The 23450-nt window shown below is 44.2% G+C and overlaps 1 protein-coding gene across 1 annotated transcript; it reads left to right on the top strand.

Moving 5' to 3' along the window:
* The first annotated feature begins 16086 nt into the window (after nt 1-16086).
* On the top strand, nt 16087-18977 carry insm1b (insulinoma-associated 1b). Its single transcript, XM_035168261.2, has one exon. It carries the CDS (start codon nt 16397-16399, stop codon nt 17876-17878), a length of 1482 nt encoding a protein of 493 aa, XP_035024152.2. The 5' UTR covers nt 16087-16396; the 3' UTR covers nt 17879-18977.
* The last annotated feature ends 4473 nt before the right edge of the window (nt 18978-23450 follow it).

Genomic DNA, 23450 nt, shown 5'->3' with positions numbered 1-23450 from the left:
ATTCCTTAGTTTGAGTTTTTTTATTATTTAAAAGTATTTTCTTCCTTTTTCACACTCCATATGTTCAGTTTCTAACCAAATACTCGACCTCCCCAACACTAAGAGCATCATCATAAATCAACAGAAAATGTTTCCAAACCTGCAGGAATTTCACACTGCTCCTCCAGACAGACATGGAACTACATCAGCATTTTCTACTAACTTCAGATCATTGTATGCTTGGTAATGTGTGCTGAACATATGTAAGGGTCACTGTGTTCACATTTTGTTTAGTGTTAAATTTGTATGAAGTGCAGATTGAGCAGGATTCTTTTATATCCTGTGCCATTTCTGAGGTCCTAGTGCCAGTCCTGCCCTCCCCCACAGACACTGGCACACGAACAGAGGCAGAATTGGGAGGAAAGAAAGATGAGACAGAGTCAGATACCTGAGAGATGAAATGTGCTCGCTCCGTTCACTGCAAATGCTGCCTCTTTGTTAGAAAGGACTTGGAGCTGATGAAGAAATCTCAAGGAGGAAAAAAAGGGGTGCACGGTCATAATAAGGAAAAACAATCGAAGCATTCAGGAGAGGACAGAGGAGAAGGGGGACAGAAGGAAACATTTAAAACTCAGAGGAGGCAAAACATGTAACTCTTTGATAGAGAACAGCAGGACACCAGGGCGGCCATCACTCTTTATGAATCTGTAACCATTTTACGGTTCATTGTGAGTCAGCTGTGTCCCATCAGGTTGTTACTTCACTGCCTCTGACTTCTGATGCACGTCAGCAGCATGGCACAGTTTTCCCTGTGTGTGTGTATATGTGCTGTACTTGGCACTTCCCTCGGACGGCCACCCCAGCACCTTGGGTGGCTGCGGCTGTGGGAGGAGGGCGAGGGCTGCAGGGAGTGCGACCAGCACCTCTGCCCCCCAGTGCCTGCAGACTGCCCCGCAGGCAGGGTGCAGGACGACTGTGGGTGCTGTGAGCAGTGTGCCAACGCAGAGGGGCAGCAGTGTGACCCGGACGAGGCTCAGAAGTTCTATGGCCGCTGTGGAGAGGGCCTCGTCTGCCAGAGGAAAACACCAAAAAGGAAACACAGGGCTGAGCCAGAGCCGACATGTGTGTGCCGGGATAAGGGATCTGTGTGTGGCTCGGATGGGTGGACCTATCCAAATATTTGCCAGATGAGAGAAGCTGCCAGTCGCCAAAACTCAAGCCTGAAGCTCACTGGGAGAGGACCCTGCTTCTCTGGTTACCACAATCTCTTCTCGCATATGTTGTCAGTCCAGGAAACATAGTAGTTTTTAAATGTTCAAAGTATGTGTATAGTCTTGTCTCTTTCCTTGGGGTAAGTCCTTCCTTTTGCTGCAGCTCCTCGTATCCTTCAAGGCCCCAGAAACCTGTCCGCCTACACGGGGAGGGACGTTGTGTTTGGCTGTGAGGTCTCAGCCTTCCCTCTTCCAAACCTGAGCTGGAAGAAGACGGGGAGCGACAACTTCCTGCCAGGAGATGATCCTCACATCTCTGTCCAGGTTTGAAAATAACTTCAGTTGCTGTGCGTCACTGAGCTTTTCATTAAGCACATGTGCTTTGGTTGATATGTGTCCTGTTTGCTCTTTAGTTTTTAGTAACTTGTTCAATAAGTGAAGATGTTTTCGATTGAAGGGCCCTTTAACTAATTTATATAACTTTTTTACTGCATGTTTCATAGCATAAAATGCAGCTCAAAGTGCTTTACATGAAAAATGTAATTAAACAGAACACAGCCTCAAACACAGAACAATAAAGAATGTTAAAACAGTCATATTTGGATCTATATTGGCACTCAGTAGAGCACATACCTCCGCCAAATCCCAACAGTCTCCTCAAATCCAATCAAGCTGCACTAAATGGCACAAACCTACAGATATCAGTGGAAAGTTTAAAAAATCCCAATCTCACAATGTTAAAGAAAGTGATAATAGAAATCTTGGATCTACCCCCTGATCCGGATCCACACAAAAATTTAAAGGGCTGTTCCCTGACCTGTTCCACATCCTTCCACCATGTTTTTTGATAATCTGTTCAGTAGTGTTTCCATAATCCTGCTAACTAACAAACAAACAAACAAACAGACAGACAGACAGGAGGAAAACATAATCTCCTTGCTTGAAGTGAAAAGGCTGTTGAAGCGTTAGGAAATTAAGAGTTTGTTCCAAGTCTTTGGTGCATAAAGTATTTTTGTCACAAGGGGCTACGCTGTGAAAACAGTTGTCTAATGTTCCTAATCTGAAAAAAAACAACTTTATTGTCATTTAAATCACTGCACAGGATCCAGGGTTATTAGCACTGGACCCAAACTTAAAGTTAGAATATGCTGCTTTCTGACATTTTAAATCTTGACTATGCTGTTTTTAGTCTTCCTTGTGAGACTCCCTGGAAAAAAACAAACACTCAGAAGACCAATCATTTATTAAAACAAGTGAGAGGAGAAGAACTGAGGTGAAACAGTGGTAACATTTTGTTACCCACACATAAATAATGTGTTTGTGTGTCCTATTACTGATGCTTGTCATAGAGCCATGATTTATATTACTGTGTATTGCTTTGTCGTTCCACCCATGCTGCTGACAGAAGTCGAACACATTTCTCTCATGTGAAAAGGCTCATATCAGATGTAACCCTGTCCCGTTCCAGGCACGAGGAGGCCCCCAGCGCTACACCGTCTCCACCTGGCTGCAGATACATGGCCTCCACCTCGCTGATGCAGGGGTCTATTCATGCGTCTCCCACAATGCCTTGGGAGAAAGGTCTGCCTCGGCACAGCTCTCAGTGTTGAGACGGGGTGAGTAACCCATCTTAAACGGTAAATGGTCTCTCGTGTAAGCGCCAGCCCTTCACAGGCCAAGATAAGATGACCTGACCTGCTCTCCACCACCAAAATATTGTTTTTGCACATAAAGTTTTGGCAATCAATGCACGATTCAGTGTTAGATAATGTCTGACCCAACTAACGGGTATGAATCACTGATTCTCCTTCTTTATTTTGCTCATTTTCACATCTTGTAAGTCGTTGTGAGTCCGCCTGCAGATGCTGAATTAAATATCAGAAAGACCAGCTTTGACTTTGCTCTTTATTCAACGGAAATTGCACCATCTCATTATTTTGACTGTTTACGCTTAGTTGATTTATTTTTAATCTGCTCTGCAGGGGCGAAGGTGACACAGAGCCATGTGGAGGAAGAGGAGGGATACGTGGACTATTTGGAGGGAGGAGGTGGTGATGGACAGTTGATATCTGGAGATTAACTGGTATTAAATGAAGTCGGTTTATAAAAGCAGAGTACAAGTCATCCTCTGGGGAAAAAGTCTCTGGACAAAGACCACAGATCAGCTGATATAATATTTTAGTGTGATGTTTGTCAGTCACTTCACTTCATAAGCCTCATGTCTGCTTAGAAACATCCTTTAACACAAATAAATGGCTCCCGTTATTTGCTGTGTGGCATTTTTCATGATCATAATCAAATGAAAGACTTAATATTGAAATGTTTATCTGCCCATTTAAATCTGTCACAAAGTGTAAAAAAGATATTGAAGGTTGTTTCAAATTTCAAAACCAGTGGGTGCCATAAGTTCAACCACAATACAAACAGCTGACTCGTCTTCATCACATTCAATTTGATGAAGAGAAACTATCGCTAAGGTGAATACGAGCCCCCAGCAAACACAGGTACATTATATTCATTCACTGAGGGGAAAAGAGAGTGATGGAAGGAGAGAGAGAGGGTGTGACCATCCGCAGGGTCTCTTCATCTCTCTCCACCTGAGTGCCAGTTAATCCTCCCCTCATCCCCCCGACTCCCAGCTGGCGGCTCCTTCTGAATGGCGAGCTGCATTAGGGCCGAGGAACTTCCCCCCGCTGTCTGTTAGTCAAAGCTGATTGGAGATTACAGGCCTGTGGTGAAAACACAGACCCCTCCATCCCATCATCAAATCAATTTCCACCTCTTTCTCTCTGCTCTTTCTCGTCTATTTCTTTATCTACCTAATCCCAACTGTCCTCCTTGTCAATGTCATCAACTTTCACTTGCCACGACACCGCTGGCCCTATTCAGTGCTCTTTTTTTTTTGACGGCCGAATGACAAGAGAGATGAATAGGAGGAAGAAGAAGGAGGGGAGGGCTCCCTCCTGAGTGGAGCCAGAATGATGTCATGGGGGCATTTGTCCTCCTGGTGTGGAGGCTTCCCTTCCTCTGCTAATTACCTTGTACAAACTTGAATCTGATATGGCGGATATGAGGCCCAAATACAATTATTGTGGGCTAACAAAGAGATATTGAGATTCGGGGAATGAGGGAGAGGCTGCAAGTGAGATAGAAGGGGAGGGCACGCGCACTGCAGTGCACGCACACACACATGCAGCGGCCACGCACTCTCTCATAACCACCTACACACACACACAAACACAACCACTTGTCCTTCCCCTCCATTCCCTCAGATAGGCTAATGTTATTACTGGGATAATTATCCTCATTAGAGCCAGCAGCTGTAGAGAGCCCATTGCTCTCTGTTCTAACTCCACCCCAAACCCTTCAGTCTTCACATCCCTTTTGTTTCCTCTACAACTCATTTAGACCTCGGCTCCATCCTTTGCATGTTAGGGGAAGGCAATTATAAAAATTAAAAAAATAGAGGCCATCAAATATCTAATAAGTCAGACTTACCCCTGTTTTCTGACCTGTTGAGGCCTTTTCAAGATGGGTTGAGGACTGGCCAGTGTGCAAAATAAGGAAACAGGAATATATCAATACTTAGAATAATAAATTGTACATTTCTGCTACCTCTTCTGATATAAGACAATAAAACAAACTTTTCGTTTTTCTGTAAATTGCAAGATTCTTGTCTTCACCCTATCTGTCATTTGCAGTTTCTCGGTTCTCAGATTTGAACACAAGGTGGCACTGTTTAGTCAAATTACCACCTCGTTCTCCACTTCACTGACTGTGCTTTTACAGTTTGATGATCCTCTAACATCACTGTCTGTTCTCATCTGTTGATTTTTTTCACTTTTAGATCCCTTTTAAAAACAAGCCGTTCTCCCCAAAGGGAAACAAGCTCTTATTGTCCAGTCACACCTTTCACACGATGAAAGATGGAGATTAAGAGTGTTTGCATATCTAAAGGTGCTGCCTGTCCACCTGCTTGACGTTTATGTGAAAATGATTCCCTTCATGCCTTTTAACTTTGCACTCCGTCTGCTTCCCAACACACAACTGAGAGGTGGGTTTCACACACAGCATCCTCTCCCCCAGCTCTTTCAGATTGGCTTTTGTTTTATTGCCAAGGGCTGGAGAGGACAGTAGGCAACCTGTATACCACTAAGCCTCTCGTCAGGCGCTAAATGTCATGCATAGCCTGTTTTTATTGGCTGCGTTGGCCTGTTGTGCCCTTCTCCTTCTCCTGGAAGCCATTGTTAAAGAGCTGGCTGTTAAAGCTGCTGACCAGATGGGCTCCATCTCCACGCAGGTCTGACTGAGGGTGTTTACCATGCACTGGGATGTGGATAACAGGTGAGACTGCTGCTGGCTTGTCAGCCAATCAGAGAGCAGCAGATGTCTGGCCTCTGCCTGTAAACCTTTATGTGGCATTTGGCGTCGGATGGAGGAGGGTTTGATATTAAGAATCAAAGTGAATTCTGGTTTATATGGTTTTTTTTATACATGTGATTAATATGTGAGATGGCCATGAAATGCAGCAATATTGATATATACTGAATATATTTTTTAAATAAAGCTCAAGTAGTGTTTTGTGTATCTAATATTTCAGACAACAAATCACAGAACCATTTAAAGTCTCCCCCCCCTGTGTGACAAAATGCTTCCAGCATAAGCCGGGCAAACAGAGAACATTCCTTTCCATTTCCAATGCAGGCCATCTTGAATTACTGCAATTTGGTATCATGGCAACAGAAAAAAGGTACGGCCGGGTCTGGGATTGTTGATGAGTAGTCTTTTAAAGCTCTGAATCAATCTGCCTCGCTGGATGACCTGTGTCTAGTGTGCATGTATGGATTAGTTTGGCCAGAGCACCTGTCCCTGCTCTGTCAACAGCAGATCGGGTTACAGGCTGCACGTCCACCTGGCTGACACAGCGTCCTGTGACTGACAATCCATCAGCTCTTCTTCACAGCTGACCTCGAAATATTAAGGCTGAATTTACCTGAAAAACTCCTACTTTTATAACTAAGCAAAAACAGACACGTGTTGGTAAAATATCGAGAATATATATATAAATTATGTGTGAAGGAACTTTAAGATCAATATGATATGCAATAAAAAACAGAGCTGTAATTATTCATAATGACATAACACGTCATGTTTCCACAATATCTGCCTGATGCTCTGCTTTCAAAAATGTATCATAACTAGGCCTCTAAGGTTGATTACAGAGTTAAGCCGCCAGCATGGCCCAGTGAAGCGAGGCTAAGGCGGAACTTAACATCCGGCCATGGACATCTTCTATCTAACATCAGCCCTGAACTGGGAGACAAAGCTCAGTGAAGACTGGGAACCATAATTTCTATTGAGAGTTAAAGATTATAGTACTTTTTAAGTATTTCCCTCTGATTTCCAGGCGGATATTGTGAAGCATGTGTATCTGTGGGGTCTGGGACTGTTATTTTGAAGAGAACTGCTGCTAGGACTTCAAGCATATCCAATCCTTACTCTTACTGATTAGGCTAATAACTCCTCTCAGGTTCTCCCTTTGGATTCATGGATGCTTCATTCAGAATTCAAAACTGAGGAGGCCGATCATTCCTAAGCATTCTGCCGGCACATCATGTGGAAACATTTACTTTAACGTCAGCTTGTGCTTAGAGGTCCAGAGAGGGAAATACACACTTCTTCAATTCAGCTGTAATAAAGTCCACTCACCAGGCTTCTCCTAGTGCAGCGTGACTGCTGCGCTATATTCGCTGTCATCTCCAATATGCCCCTGATGACGAAACAATTAGCTAGCAACCTTTACGCAAACCAAAAGAGCTTGACGTGTGATGGATGGGCTGAGTGATAGACTCAGGCAGTTGGTTGGGGAGGCTTTGTCCTGGATCTCTGACACCTTCTATCTTGTGATCCACAGAGCCCCCCTATCGCCTCCATCCAACCCCCAGACCCACCCCTGTTACCCCCACCAGCTGCTTCTGACCCCTCATCATAGCCCTGCCTCTGCTTGCCATGTGCTGGGAGTCAAAGGGTTCCCACCTATCGCTCATCAAAATGGAACCCCACCATCTCCTGCCCCACGCACTAAATCACAATCAATCGCTTGGCAGACAGAGATGGATTGGGACATTCACGACCCTGTACCTTTCAGGGGGGCGCCTGCCCTCCAAAGAGCTGCTGTCACTGGCGAATAATGGCGGCGATTCTTGGGGGAGTGAGCAGGTCAAGTCTGTCGCCCCTGGAAGGAAGTTATCACAAAGCAATGGAGGGGAATTCTTTTCTCTTTAGGAACAACGGTCACAATGTCTAACAGCATGTCTGACAGAAGGACGTATGGTAGAAAAAAAGGTTTGCTTTGATGCTAAAAATGACCTTAGAATAAAATCTAAATGTATCTAAGTTTGATTCAGTGCATGTTAGTGCATAGAAAGAATATTTGTATGAGGCTGAACTGGTGATGCTATTCGTCTAAAGTAGATATGGATTCTACTGAAGAGGAGCTACAGAGCTATGACCGTAGGCCATGGGCAATAATCACATTTTAGATAACTCATGTTGATAGCACACGTGCATCTCTTGCACTGTTACGGTCTGTGTTAGCATGAGTATTTCAGTGTAAGATTCAAGCCTGAATAAAATCACACTCAAACGTGTCAGCTCGATGTCCAACTTTATTCTGTCCAACACTCTTATTAAGCTAGCGAGTTAGCCTTAGCATTGATGGTCAACAGAACTGCTCCTTTTAATGTTAAATTACATAAACTAGGTGAGTTTCAAGAGGCTAAGCATTCAAAGTATAGTCTTGTAGAAACAGCCTCACAAGTTTTGTTTCTTTAAATCTAAAAAAATTGTGTTTTAATTGAAACTTAAATGTAGCTGCTTGCTAACGTTTCCCATACAAGTGAAGCTGGATGTTCATGCATGCCTCATTTTCACTAATGTTACACATATTGTCTTACTCAAGGTTGTTAAAGGCGTATAGAGATAATGCAACTTAAAAATATACATCAAATGAAATTATAAACAGACGAATGAATATTAATTAATTAACCCTTATGACCCTTTTTTAACTGCTATATAACTTTTGAAATCTATTTTATGTCATTCTGTCAGGATTTCTATTTGTTACATCGACCGAGGAGGTTATATTTTCACCCCTGTCTGCAGCGAGATCACACAAACACAACTGAATGGCTTTGCCCTAAATTTGGTGGTACGATGCATTATGGGTCAGGAAAAGAACACATTCAATTTTCCCAATTAGGGGGCACATCCAGATTCTCTCTTCTCACTGTCTTTAACATTGTGTGATATCTTCACTGTTCTCCCCGAGAATAATTCAGGGAACTTGAAGAGAAAATTCAGGCAGATTTAGGAAACAGGCTCATCAGTCAGTTGTGAAGCATTTTGAGCTGCACTAACCTGCATGAAAGGTGCCATACAAATAAGGTTTGATCGATCGTTGTATCCGAAGATATAAAACCTAAAATGCATGCGTTATCATTAATCTGCCACACAGCCTGACCGCCGTCCCTTCTTCTCCACTCCAAATAATACAGTGTTGACATTCTGCCACACATCATCAGTGTATTTCAAGAGTTGCTGTTTAGTGCTTCCTGATTTACTTCACAACGGACTCGAGTGATTGCATCATTCACATGAGCACTGACGACAAACATCATTCAGATATGTAAAAGTCTCCACAATGCCATAACACTATGATTGGGAGAGAAAGACCTTATTGGGCATTCAAAGCCAAAGGCTCAAGGAGGATCATTCACATGTAGATGTGTCCTTCTGGAAGTGGCCTGGCTATACAATTTCCATTTAGATAAGGTGTATACACAAATAAAGAAAGGACATTGGGTTCTTCATTTGATTAACTAATCACAGTCTTTGTAATTCCACTCTGAGACCTTGAAGGGCAGTGGCGGGCTGTGCACCCTGATTAGCCTATTGCTGCTGCTGCTATGGCAAATCAGTTCAAGTAACTCGGCTCCATACTCTACACAGTGGCTGTGATTAAACAAGCGATTAAGACATAGAGAGTTTCTGTCTGTTTAATCCCTTTTCCCATTGTCTAAATAGATAGCCACAGTATATTCCCTGATCAACAATAACCGAACACCACAAGAATTGGAGTGGGAGGTGATTAGGGTCTTAAAGCTCCCTGGAGTGAGGCTGCAGGTTGTTTGTGATTAGCTCAAATTTAAAGCTACATTCTCTTCTTATTGCCTCTTGCTGGAGCAGGGAATTCATTATCTGATGTTAAAGGGGAAAAAAAGAAAAAAGACACACAGCCTTAGGACAGATGTACTATCTTTAAGTGAGAAGGGAATTATCCACATTTGTGGCACAAAACGTGCCGATCGAGGGAGCTGCAGGTTCACGTGTGGAAAACAAAACACTCCTCAGCTCACGACTCGAGCCTCGAAGTGCTTTAACCCTTTTGCCACTTTTCTGCTACAGCCCTCTTCCTGCCGTGCAGTGGTGTGTGCGCATCATCTGAGGGCTTCATAGAAACTCTACAGCCCTCCTCCATGACCGATCTCTTTTGATAGAGCTCATTATGCAAACTGTTCCCAACTCCCGCTGCATAATTAGTGCTTAATTAATTTGAGTGAAATCTTTCATCTGTCTATGTCCAGCCAGCTCCTTCTTTCCATTTACAACATGATATTAATTTCAGAGGGGGGAATGGTAGCCCAGCTGAAGAAAAGGCTGATACCATTAATCAAGTACTGTATCTTTTTCCGTGGTTTTTTTGTAGGAATAATAATAAGTGTGACGGGCAGAGTCTGATTAACCCTATTATGCTCCCTAATTAGGGTGATCATTTAATAATCAAGGAAGCAGCACAATTACAAGAGAATGCTAATCACGCCACCTAATGAAGAGTGTGCCAATTCTGGGAATTCTTTGTTTGGAAAATGTGACATTCCAAAATTAAAGGTCAAGAAACACTTCCTGCTTTAATGTTCATGTTTTAAGGATGTACTTACATAGTTGAGCCCAAAATGCTTCCAATGCTTTATACATGTCTTAGATGCTTGTGAGTCTCTATGGAGAACAGCCACAACAGCAGGAGAAAAAAGGGCTTGAAATATACAATGAAATAGAATATACAGTAGTAATCACAGACTGAAATTAGTCTGAAATAAAAAGGAAGTCTTGACATTAAAGGGACAGTCTGGTCTAGTCGAACGTTTCTCCGCGCAAAACACAAACAACGACCTGCTTTTTTTAGGCATTTTAGGTTGTGACGGCATTTTGGCTAATTTCTATCAACAGCTATATCTGTATATAAATGCAGATAAATCAAAAAGCAGATGTGTTCCACCTCTTTTGTTTACCTGCAGGCAGCTAAAGCCAGCTCAAACGTGATTGGTCAAACTCGGACACCCTCATCTGCTAATTCTGCATATTGCCAGCCATGACCTGTTTGTAGAGATTAGTGAATATGTACCTGGAGGAGTCAGCTCACCTATCAGCACCTTTAAAGCTCAAATTCCAACTTTTTATTTATATATTAAGTGTAAAGTGTTTTATTTCATGACATCTTTAAACCACAAAGGGACATCTTTATAATTTGGCTTTGGTATACAATGACAAATGAGATATAATTTGTCTGTAACAATACAAAGCATTAGCAATACCGTAAAATAATAGTTAAATAATTCAACATAGTGTTAAAAGAAACATTTTTCAGGGTCATATTATCACTCATCTGAGAATAGGACGCACAGAAAAACAGTGAATGTTCATTAAATAGGTTTTCATTATATCAGGAGCTTAAAGCTGAGCAGGCACTAACTTATTTCCCACTGGCCCTGTGTGTTTTACAGAGCAGCTGCCACAGTAAACACGAGGGCAGACGTTCAGCACCATGGACAGCGACCAGTCTTCTCTGGAGAGACTGGGTGCTGGGAACTAACTCGGTGGACACAGATCTATCGCATGAAATGTAACATTGTGAACCCTAATTATAAAACAGGACAGTTATATATTTAACATGTATTTTAATGCATCTCTGTATGAATAAGTGAGATAAGCTCACTAATAGTTGGGGGCTGTGAGAAAGATGACCAGAGTGTGGCTCCATATGTCAATAGATAAAGGATATGGCCCATTAGGTTTGCCAGAGTCCATCCCTCATGCTCATAGATGATACAACTGCTGTCTGCAATTTCATCAAGATAATGGTGACCTCATAGATGGAGTCTATGAGCAATGGCCCTGATTTCATTTTTCTTATAGGGAGTCATTATCAGTATCATTACAATCTTCAAGGAGCCAATGAGGAGAAGAGGACGGACCCTTTTTTGTTGTCTACTTGTGTGAGAAATGTACTGACTACTGAACCAAATGCTTGTCAGTAAGATCCCTTATATGCTCTCGCTGCCGTGCTTGCGTGTGTGTGTGCGACCTCCACGTCTTTGTATCTGCGAGGTGTGTGCATGTGCGTGCAAGTCCACATGAATGTACTTCAATTTACTCCCCTTCACCCCCATAGTGCAGCTGTGCCTCCGAGAACTCTTGTGAAGTAATTGAATGAGCCGGGGCAGGGGGGAAACCTGTGGCAGTGAGTGTGGTGCCTGCTGGCCTTATTATCTGTAATACGCCGGCCGCTCTGCCTGCGCCTTCTCATCCACTCATGAATACAGAAATGAATGTGACGGACGTCAGAGGTGAACGCACAGGGGGAAAACAGGCCACAGCCCGTTTTAATCAGCGCCCAGATAGAACAATCGCTTTATCCACCTCTGCAGCTCAGAGGTGAATTAGTGTTTAACATTCCAGGGCATGCTTTCTGACGGGGGGGACTCCACCCCAAACAACCAATGGACTGCAGAGATCATTGAGAGACACTCTGATGCTTTTGATGAGTGAATTAGAGCTAAACATGCCCCTGAGACTCCAGCTACTGATATGGCTGATATGCAGGAATACCTCTTTTAATACGAGTCTCTTTACAAGTAAAGAAAATCATGTGGGGGTGTAATTTCCCACTAGATAGATAGATAGATAGATAGATAGATAGTTAGATAGATAGATAGATAGATAGATAGATAGATAGATAGATAGATAGAACATAATATCATAAAAGCTCTAAACATGTGTCCTTGTCCTCACAGTCACCATCATCATTGTCAAAAGTAAAGATAACATCAGGGACGTTCTCCATCAACACTGAGGTCCATTAGTCTAAAGCTCCGAGCTGCACCACTTTACAGTAACCTGGTCTCGTGGGCATCCTTCTAAAGTACACTTTAAAGTCTAGACACAGACCTCTGGGTTCCTCTCATGGCCAAACAGGCAATGTCCCCATTGATCCCGCTGGTACTATAAGTCCCACTGCTTTTCCAGAATTGCTTGCTGCAAAACAATTTCCTACTGTTGCTCTTTACCGGTGCAGTTTGGCTGCTGTCACGCGGTGACACACATGTTGACTTTCCCTGAGAACACACACACGTGTTTTTTCCAGGATCGTTCATGATAAATCAGCCATTAGGACTCATGGATGTGTGACCCACAGTTACCTTTGGTATAAATGTTGAAAATGAATGTGTGTAAGATATCATTTGGACAAAGTCGGTTGATGTTGAGCATAAATATCACTTGGGTTAGACTCGAACAAGGATTCACTGAATGCTTCTGTGACAAGTATGTCAAAAAATACTAAATTCATTAACAGAAGACTGTAACTTAGCTTAATTTGTTCAGACTGACTTTTTTAAACAGGTCTCATAGCCAGTGTGCTACAGTCTTTACTGTTTTCCCTGCTTTAGTGGAGTGAAGCTTTTCTTCTTTTTGAGAAATTGAATTAAAGGACCATCCTTGTCCTGAAACCGCAGGTCAACAAATAGCAACAGGCCTTTGTTCTATTAAAGGCAAACAAACACACGTGCTCTTGGGCCAAACACAGGACAAACAAATGTATAATATATAAGTATTAACTCAAAATATGTGAGTGGAAAGCTACAACATACAGAAGAGAACTGAGCCACAATGGCATAGTTTAGAGGTGTTTCCCTATAGAAACAGTTTAAATGAGTCTGTCCAGAACTGTATTTAAAAACCAATCACTTCATGAAACTCTGGCACTTTTGTTTTCCCTGTGTCATTGTTCTCTTGTTGCTGCAGCCCGCTCTCAGTTTTCGGGGGGGACAAAGGCTGAAGCTGGAGCTGTGCTGTGTCCACGGCCGGCCTGATTAAATCTGGGTCCCTCGCTGGCTCTCTCCATGGTGCTGAAAGAGCCCCTCTATCAGATTACAGCTGGCCAGAATAGGACCTCGGCTAATCAATTACATTAACTGATTGACAATGCATTGGAGGTGGCCGTGTAGTGAGCACCAATTACAGTCATGTCCCATTGCACTTTCAAATTGGCTCGGGTTGGCGCAGCACACGGAGCCAATCATACATCAGGAGGGGGGGGTACAGGAGGTCCCTATATGTGTATGGTGAGAATAAAGGGAATGCAATCATTGTGAAATAAAGCAAACTGGTCCACAGCGCTATCAGTGAATGTGGTTAATGTTTGATGGAAACGGTGTGGTGAGGTGTCTGCACTGAGGCCTGGGGGCGCTGGTTTAAACCTTCAGATCCTTCATCCTGTAGGTGGTGCAGTGAGGTAAGAGCTGGGTCAGGAGGCCAGACAGGGAAAAGGGTGTTATGGCTTTTTAACCCAAACCTCTGGTTCAACACTTTGGTGATAAGAAACAATTAGGCTAGTGAGAACAGTTTGAGTATGTTTTGTAAAGTGGTTATTTTTTTAGAAATGTGCACAAACAAAGAAAAACAGTAAAGAAACATGATTCTACTGCAATTAAAGAGTTTTAAAAACATACTTATTCTAATATGTTCGACTTTTATCTTCAATCTACATCAGTACATTATCAGTATGATCTGCAGGTGGCAGGGAAATAAAGGAGAGCAACATTTAAAGTCCTATATCTGCATGTGATAAGTTTTTTTTTTTTAGGGGGGGGGGGTTCTGCATTAAGGCTGCAGCTGTATGCTAATCAGGCGCCTATGCCTCCCTGCTCCGCGCAGGGCAGCACGCGCCGCTGAGCAAACACGCGCATGCGCATCTTTACAGGCCAAGGCCCAGCCAGCACGGCAGCAGCCCACGCACGCACGCGCCCCGCGCCGCAATGATCACGGGGGCAAAGAGGAACTCGTTAAAATGCCATCAAAGCTTGTTCTCCCAACAAACCACGACTAATAGAAGCTCAGGGTGAGAGAACGAGTTTAGTGACAGAGACATGGAGGTAAACACAACATGTCCTGAAGCGAAACAAGGTTTAAAGAAGATTCATCACAGCAAATATAATTTTGCCTGAGAAAGAAAAGATTTAAAAACACAGAAGATTAGAAGAGAGGGAAATTCCACAGGAAATTCCTAGTTAAAACATTATATATATGTTTCCATTTGGTTAAACTCTCTTAACCACAATTAAAAACTTTATTGAGTTTTTTTTTTTTATCAAATGTGTCAATTAAACCTCTCGAAGCCAAAAGCAGCGCTGTGTGTTTAGAGGCAGGTGAGAAGGCACCGGTCCGGCACACAGGCCTGTAAAGAAAAGCAGCCGCGGGCCTGCGCCTCAGCTCCGATTGTGTAATTATTTGACTTGGTCATACTGCAGCTTTATGCAAATGAGGGGAACAATGCACGACGATGGAGATTAATTCCTCCCCGGTCTGCCGAGTGAAAGGGAAGAAGAATGCACTCTGTGCCAAGTGGCGCACTGCAGCCTGCATTTGGTCTTTTTACAAGGAAAAAAGAGACACACACACACACCATGTGAAGTGCATGCACAGCAACTATAGGGGAGCTGGTAAAGTTCTTTGTTATGTTCAGGGGAGGCTGCGGAATGAGAGAAATTAAAGTTTTAAGAAATTTAGAAACTATAACAGGGGATGAACTTATTTAACTTTTTCATCCAACACAATGCAGACTTAAATCATGAAGCACATTTGTGTGTTTTAAGTGGAAATTGCTTTTATTCAACAATTAATTCCGTGAAAATATCCCCTAAACAACTGTTCCGGATTGGAACCAGCCGCAGCTCCGTTTTTATCTTTGAATATCTGTGCAGGTTCTTTTTTTTGCAACACAAGCCTCCATCGGCTGCGGCCTTCTTTGTCTGCAGCTCGGATTCCGCCCAGCACGCGTCTCGCTGTGGGCCAGATTGGCCGTGCGTCCCGTTTCACAGTTAAGAGGTCAATTTGCCTTTCAAACGAAAAAAAAAAAGACAGGGATATTCAAGCGCGGGCAGACGTGGCTATTGTGCACAAAGACCAGAGGGCCTTCTTATTACTTATGTATGCAGCGAGATGTCTGATTTATATGTCGAGTTAAACTACCGAGACAGACACGTGCCCAAAAATAAAGAAGCACTCCCTCTATGGTGTTTATTTAAGACATAATAAAACTAAGGTCTATAAAAAACTGCACGGGCTGTATCGTTTGCTGGCACGGCCCTGCGCAGTGCGCGTTAAGGTCGTGCGTAAAGAAGTAGGGACAGAGGAAATAAACAGCTGTGAAGCGTGTGCCGGTGAAATTTGGAGAAAACCTGCACAACATGGCACGATTTTACAATTTTTTCTCTCCTTTGAACATCAAAGCAAAAAAGGGCCAAACTGAGCTGTTGGTTTGTATTTAACCAAGCTCGCCTCGTCCCCGTCTTAATTCTAAACTGTGATGATAGTGGCATTGACGGACATTTCCTCTTAGCGGCTCTGGGCCCCCCAGAGGAGAGCCACAAAGCCGTGGCACGTGTGCATTTGTATAAGGGCCCATCAGACCGTAAAAAGAGGAGGGTCCCGGCGTGTGCCTCTGTCGGGGAGGGGCACACATTAATGTAATAAACCGCCAGTGCATCTGCTGAGCTATCTGCACATCCTCCAACGAAATCCACCGAACCCAGACTCTGAGCCCTCCCACAATCAAATCCACTGGGGTCCTGGTTTCCTCCGATTGGTCGGGGATGCTGCAACAGGGGGGGCGAGAACAATAGCATCATTCCGGCATAAAAAGAGTGGAGCTATGCCTTGGAGACGAAAACATTTCGGCAACAGAAGGATCAATAGACCGGGGCAGATAAAGTCCCACAAGCCTCTGGTGTTGCCATATTTTGAACAAACCTGGATTCTCGAGACTTCACCCACCTCCCCGAAGTGCCTTTCCGCCGCCACTCGCCAAGATGCCCAAAGGATTCCTGGTCAAAAGAAACAAGAAATCTGCACATGTTTCCTACAGGACTCGGTCAGACGAAGATGACCTCCAGGAGCTACCCACCCCAGCTGCCTTCCCGAGTCACACGAACCCCTCACACGAGTCGATTTGCACGGCTTCCAGTCCGGACCGCGCCGCAGCGACCCCGTTTTTCATGGCAGCTGCGGCGCCGGTGCCAAGACTGGAGAAGCCGGCACAGTTCGGCCACCCAGAGGCGGCGTGCCAAGCCCTTTACAGCCCCTCCCGGCCCATCAGCAAGGAGCACGACAGGGGATATTTTGAGCGAAGTTTCAATCTGGGCTCGCCTATTTCTGCCGAGTCATTCCCGACACCCGCCTCCCTCTCCGGCTTGGACCATCTCCTGTACGCCCCGGTCGACCTGAAAATCGGCACCAGCAACAGCAGCCGCAGCGGCACCACCAGCAGCAGCCTCCCGGCACCGAGCAACCGGGCCGGCACCAAAAGAACCGCTGACGGCACAGAGCGCAAATCGAAACCTGCCACAAAGAAACCAAAAGCCATCAGAAAACTCAACTTTGAAGACGAGATGACGACTTCTCCTGTGCTCGGTCTCAAAATCAAAGAGGGGCCGGTGGAGGGGAAGCCGAGGGCGCCTGCCGGAGGGAGCCAGCCTTTGGGGGAGTTTGTGTGTCAGCTGTGCAAAGAGGCGTACGCGGATCCCTTCTCCCTGGCTCAGCACAAGTGCTCCCGCATCGTCAGGGTCGAGTACCGGTGTCCCGAGTGCGATAAGATGTTCAGCTGCCCCGCCAACCTCGCCTCCCACCGCCGCTGGCACAAACCCCGGACCACCGGCGCACCGGCGATGCCACCCGCGCAGGGCATGAAAGCTGAAATGGCCAAAATACCACCGCTCGGTGTCAAGTCAGCATCCGACGAAGCCAAAGACATGAGTGACAGAGACACCCCGAGTCCAGGTCTGTCCGAGTCGGGCTCAGAAGATGGCACGTATGACTGCCAGTACTGCGGGAAGAGGTTTAAGCGTCAGGCATACCTAAGAAAACACATCATGGGACACCAGGCCTTGCAAAAGAAAGTGATGGAGGAACACGGGTTTCCAACCGGCGAGCGCGCTGCAGAGCAGGCACCGGTGCCACCTTCCTCCTCTATTGCACCACCACCACCCTCCTCCTCCTCCTCCTCCTCCTCCTCCTCATCCTCCTCCTGCTCAGAAGAAGCCTCAAACCAAAGCCCCCTCAACCTGAGCCCGGTGGACTGCCTGCTGTGCCCGGTGTGCGGGGAGAGTTTCACCAGCAGGGCCGGCCAGGAGCGACACCTGCGCCTCATGCACTCCTCCCAGATCTACCCGTGCAAATACTGCCCCGCCACCCTGTACAGCTCGCCGGGCCTCACCAGGCACATAAACAAGTGCCACCCCTCGGAGAACAGGCAGGTGATCCTGCTCCAGATGCCGGTGCGCCCAGCCTGCTGAAAAAAAAAAAGAGACAACACTCAACACGTGCCTTTGATGTGGTGAATTCAAAAACAACAAGAAAAAGTGGCTTTGAGGTTGAAAAAAAAAAGAGTTGGTGATGCTCGCTGCCATAACTTTAGGCCAATGAGAGGCAGGGCTGGTTTGATGTTTCAGTGGTGTTTCATGAGGTGTCTTTTTTTCTCCATATGCCAATCAGTGATTGTTGAATGCTTCTCTATATTTGAATAGGCCTATTTTGAGACTTTCTTTCTCAAATTAGTTTATCAAGAAAAAAAAGAATACAAAGCGTTAGTTTGACTGTTATAAGGTATTTTTCTAGGACAGCACATGTGCTCAATGATAGCTTCTAGACCTAAGAAATGTCTTTAAATTCCCAGAAGTCCCTCTTTTCTCACCCCCATCCTAGCCTTTTTGGAATCACCGACCGTGATTGCCCCATCACCGTAGCTTTACGCTATTTGTTTGTGAATGACAAAACTTCTCAACTTTTGTCCAGGTGGGAAGAAACACCTAAAAGTGTGACTGAAGCATTCCCTGTTTAAGTAGAACCACAAATGCCTTTAGTAAAAAAGCCTAGTGTGAAATAGTCTACATCCAAATCCCGCTGTATAACTGCCTTAAAGTCAACATAGATTGTTTTAATTTTGAATGCTGGCACATATTTTATAATTATTATCGAAGATTGTTGCAATATTTTTCATCACGATGTTTATTTATTTATTTATTGGAATTATTTTATGTAACTTATTGTTGTGTTTGTTGTGATTTTTTCCCTGTGAATCGTTCTGGCAGTTTACATGTCGTATAGCCAAAATGTTTTTTATTTTTTTATTTAAACAATGTTCCTTTTCTTTCTTTTGTCAAGTTTTATGAGTTGTGACGCTTTTTTTTTTGGTCGTGGGTCGGTTTTTAATCTTCAATCTCCACAGCTCTTCTAAAACAGAAAGTGAAAAAAAAAAAAACGTAAAGCTCTTACCTTAGATGCAATCTTTTTTAAGGACAAGTTATTTTTCTTAAATGTTGGCTTTTATAGCGCTTTGATTGTACGTGTATATCGTTGTTGTCTATCGAAATAAAAAAAATATTTTCAAAAGGACCTGTGGTGTCGAGGGGCTCTAACTTGTTTTCACGCGTGAGAAGCAGCAACTGAACTTTATTGCTTAACGAAAATAACCCTCATATTTCTTGTGTGAGTTTTGTTTTACTGAAACTCAAGTGAAAAAAATACAATTAAGAGCTAATACGCTTGTTGATCATTGTTTTATTGATAAAGTTAGAGTTTAGGAAAAGTTTCTGTAATGTTTTGCATTTGGAGAAACCTGTGGCTGATAATAATTTCCTCTCAAACGTACTATAAAAAAAAAAGATATTATGATTTAAATATTGTAATTTAAATTATCACACGAAAGAATAAATGAAGTGTTGATTTATTAATACATATAGATGTTGCATAAAGGCCTCATCCAGGACTCAATTAGATCCTGTGCGTAAAACTAACCTCAGAAATCTTTCACAAATTACTTCAATTTAAAAATACACATTGGAGCTTGTTTCAAAGTTTAGAGTGGATTTAGGATTCTTTGAACTATGTAGTCACATTTTTGGTTTATATCACAGCTACTTTCTCATTTTGAAAAGAGATCAAGTGCAGTTTGAATTCAGCTCTTGGGGCCGATCAGGTTTTAAAGCTGGTTCCCACACTGTGGTCCGCGGGCCTCCACAAATAACGCAAAACAAGGAACTGATGAGAAACAATTTTATTTTACACGACGTAAGTTTTAACAGCGTCAGCCTGGAGACTCCTCCGTCTCCCTCACATCTGGTTTACACCACAAACCCAGTGCGCATCTCTTGTCCTCAGGACGCGCAAACCTTAGCCGCCCTCCCTCAGCCACTCGCCTCCGACTCCCCCCGTTTATCAGCCTCGCTCCGCAGTAAATCATCGCTGCAGTGGCTCAATAGTCCCCGTTTCCCTGCCACGGGAGAGAGGCACTTAGGGCCTAATCATAAATCCCCTGCTTAATACCGCGTCAGGACGTGACAGGGGGACAAGGAGGTGGTGGATCAGAGCTCACCTCTGCAGCAGTAAAACATCTGTCTGCTCTGCGGGACTCACGCAGCTCGAGTTTTGGTGCGGTCTCGGCGGGTTTGGGACACGTCAGGGCTTCATGTCTGACCTCCACAGCCTGGAAAGCAGCGAGTTGGTTGTAATTCAGCTGTGCACAGCCACACACTGACCAGGACTTCACCTGTGGAGGATCTGCACTGATGCTAAAACCTTAAAGTCTTCAGTGATATGGAGTAATTAGTGAATAAAAGTCACCTTTACACTGACTTCAGCTCCTGATTCTCTTCTCTGGCTGCTGCTCACTCACTCTCTGCACCTGCCCAAGGCCAAAAAGCACAAAACCTACTTTTTAACTAAATGTCACTGCTCCTCAAGGCATCAGAGACAACACATTAAGACAGAGAGCTATTTTAAAGTGTGAAAATACACTGCAGCCATCAGTGTGACACATGTAATATTACTGAAGTATGTGGTAATAATCACTGAGACACCCAGCTCCTGCATGTTCTTCTCTAAACTCTCACAGTCCGTGACCGAGGGGGAAAAAGCCCCGAGCTGGATGGAAATGAGGCGACATTAGGCTCCTTCTCACCCTCCTTTTTCACACAAACAGTTTTAGGGACTTCAATTACAGTCAAGTGCTTTTCTCGCGTCTTTATGTGGCCCAGGCAAGGCGAGGGCACCCGTAGGTGCAGCAACCATTGCACCTGTACCTCCTGGTGAGGTTCCATTATGCTCGCCTCCCCTAAGCCGGGCTGAGCAGCAGGGGAGACAGATGGAAGGAGGGTCAGGTTACCCCTGCTGCCGCCACCGCTGCTGCTGCTGCTATAGCACAGTCAGACCAGGGTCAGGAAGCCCATGGTAACAGCACTATCATGTCAGCACACACACACACACAGTAACCCACAAAATCTGAGGTTACACAAGTTGTGCTGTTGAAGAGAAAAAAACGCAACAAAGTAAGATCAGATCAAATTGATTTAATGAAATGTTTCAATTTTCACATTTCTAATAAAGATAGCAGGACTTCGGTCGTTAAAAACAGTTTGATATGTTGACAAGTAATGATGAAATCTTCAAGCTTTTTTTCCTCCTCTCTCTCTTATACAAAGATTATATTACAGGCATTCATATATTTATATCAGAGGACGCGGACGCCCTCAAATTTGACACAATGTACAAGGATTTTTCGAAAAAACGAGAAGAAAAGAGGCGACATACTAGGAACTAACACTAGCTCGTTTTTCTTCACGTATATATAAGACACACAATCCTTATCTTGGTCCAAACTGACATCTCCAGTGTCTAAGCCACCAAAAAGAGAGGGGAGGGCACAGACCCACTCAACAGACATCATCTATAACCTACAATCTTTAGATCAGCATCCAGGGTGGTTCCTTCAAATGGCTTTGGGGGAAAAATAAAAAAACCATAGATGTGATCCAGGCCTATGTATTTATACATTCTTCACAAAAAAAGAACAAAGGGACGACAATGGACGCTCTCCACCTTCACACTCCTGCTGTTTTCTGCTCAGGGAGTTAAATAAACAAAAGAAGGGAAGACGTGGGAGAGGGGAGGGAAAGGACAGGTGAAGCACGGGGAGAGTAAGGCATAGTAGTGCAACAGATGGGGATAGTGTTGCAGCTTGGGTGGAGCCCTCAGAGGGTGCGAGCGTATAGTGTGTGTGCGTGTGGAAAACACCTGGCTACCATGACGACTTGAGCAGGGCAGGTTGCAGGAGTGAGAAGCGGCCTGGCTGTTGCTAGGAGGGCTGTTAGAGTTCAGCTCTGGCATGCCACATAAACACCGCTGCCACCCCCACCACCTCGCGTCCCCATGCACCCAGCCTCCCATGGACCTAGGAGGCGACATGGGGAGAGGATCATGGGAAAAAGGAGGAGCCAGTGCCACTTAATTCACAGATAAAGACAGAGCAACGCAAAGAGTGAAAAAAACAGAGGTGCCCACAACTCCAAATCCATCTGCTGTGGTTTTTTGTTGTTGTGGGAAGCACAAGACACTGAGCTTTAGAGACACAGAGGAGTGTCTTTTCAGACAGAGAGGACAGAGACGTGATGCAGGGCAGCCATGGTTTGTCTCACACGACAAAGAGGAGGAACTAAAATCTGATTATTGTGGACAGAGGTGGTTTGGGACAGACGTTACACAGGCACTGTGAGAAGCTCCCCCGGACAAGAAACTCACACTCACACACACACGCATATGGACACACACAGTTCATGCACACCAGTGCATTGAGTTAAGATTCACCTGAGGCTCTGGTGCATTTTTCCTCTAAACAGCAAATGACTACATAAAACAACACAACAGCAAAAAATAATTTCATCAAATACTCCTCTCTATATATACATCTAGCAAACACACATCAGCAAATAAAATTTAAAGCAATGTACATCCAGGAACACAGAGAAACATTCTACATAATCAATGACAGCGAGTGCAAAAACGTTGTTTGGGGAACGCTGGAATGTCGATGTCTTAGCCTCACGGAGGGAAACTAATCGCAGAGGAAAGAGACAGGGAACTTATTCAATTACAGGACATGAGCCTATGTTAACAACATCAGAAAACAATTACAAACGCACTCTTTTCTCATTCCAGTGGAGTTGCATGAATCAAATGGTGACACAATCCATCGGAATTCATTTAAAAAAGAAAATTAGAGATAAAAAAAGAAAAGAATCCAGCTCAAGTTAGAAAGATGTCACTGATTGTCCGCTCTGGGTTCATAACAATTAAAAAGCCCCTGACTGCACATCCAGGAAGTCCGTAGCAGTGAAGTGAGTACCAATTATTCTGGGGAGGGTTTCTCCCATGCATCAGTCCTTCATCCTTTCTCTGCTGTAGGAAGACGATCCACAAACATGATCCAAACTGGTGCATCCAGGGTGCGTTCACTGACTCCAGCGGTATCCTCGACACAGGAAGGTTGTGGCAGGTGCACAGAGAAGTAGAAAGGCAGACACATTTATAAACGGATTACAATCTGTTGTGCAGTTTTAGCATGGTGCCATTTACAACTGTGTCATTCAGTGCTTAGTTACATTAAGAGTTGCGCTAGATGAGATACAGACACAGGGTAAAGCAGTCTCCCATTCCCTTACTATAGTAAAGAACCATGTGTTTCTCTAGTGCGTTAGGCCTGCACTAGAAAATGAGAATAAAAGTGACTTTTCTTTGTCACCACAGGCTGATTTAAGACTTCCTATGTTGCTGATTCTTAAGCTGAAACCACCAGGGACGAACATAAATAGCTTAGTCTCACGTCCATTGCAATTAATGCATTCAAACACCGCAATGAATGGAAATGTACGAGTGAAATCATTGATTGCCACTCAAAATTAAAAAATTGCAATATGCTCCAGTTACATGTTATAATAAAACAAAGAAAAACACAGGCGAAAAAAACAAACAACAGGGGGCTCAGGGGAAGGAGAAGAGCTCAGTTGGAAGATTTGCTTATAGCGCTGGCAGATC

The sequence above is a fragment of the Hippoglossus stenolepis genome, chromosome 10 (assembly GCF_022539355.2).
Source record: "Hippoglossus stenolepis isolate QCI-W04-F060 chromosome 10, HSTE1.2, whole genome shotgun sequence".
Taxonomy (NCBI): domain Eukaryota; kingdom Metazoa; phylum Chordata; class Actinopteri; order Pleuronectiformes; family Pleuronectidae; genus Hippoglossus; species Hippoglossus stenolepis.
This window is presented reverse-complemented; position numbering and strand designations above follow the sequence as displayed.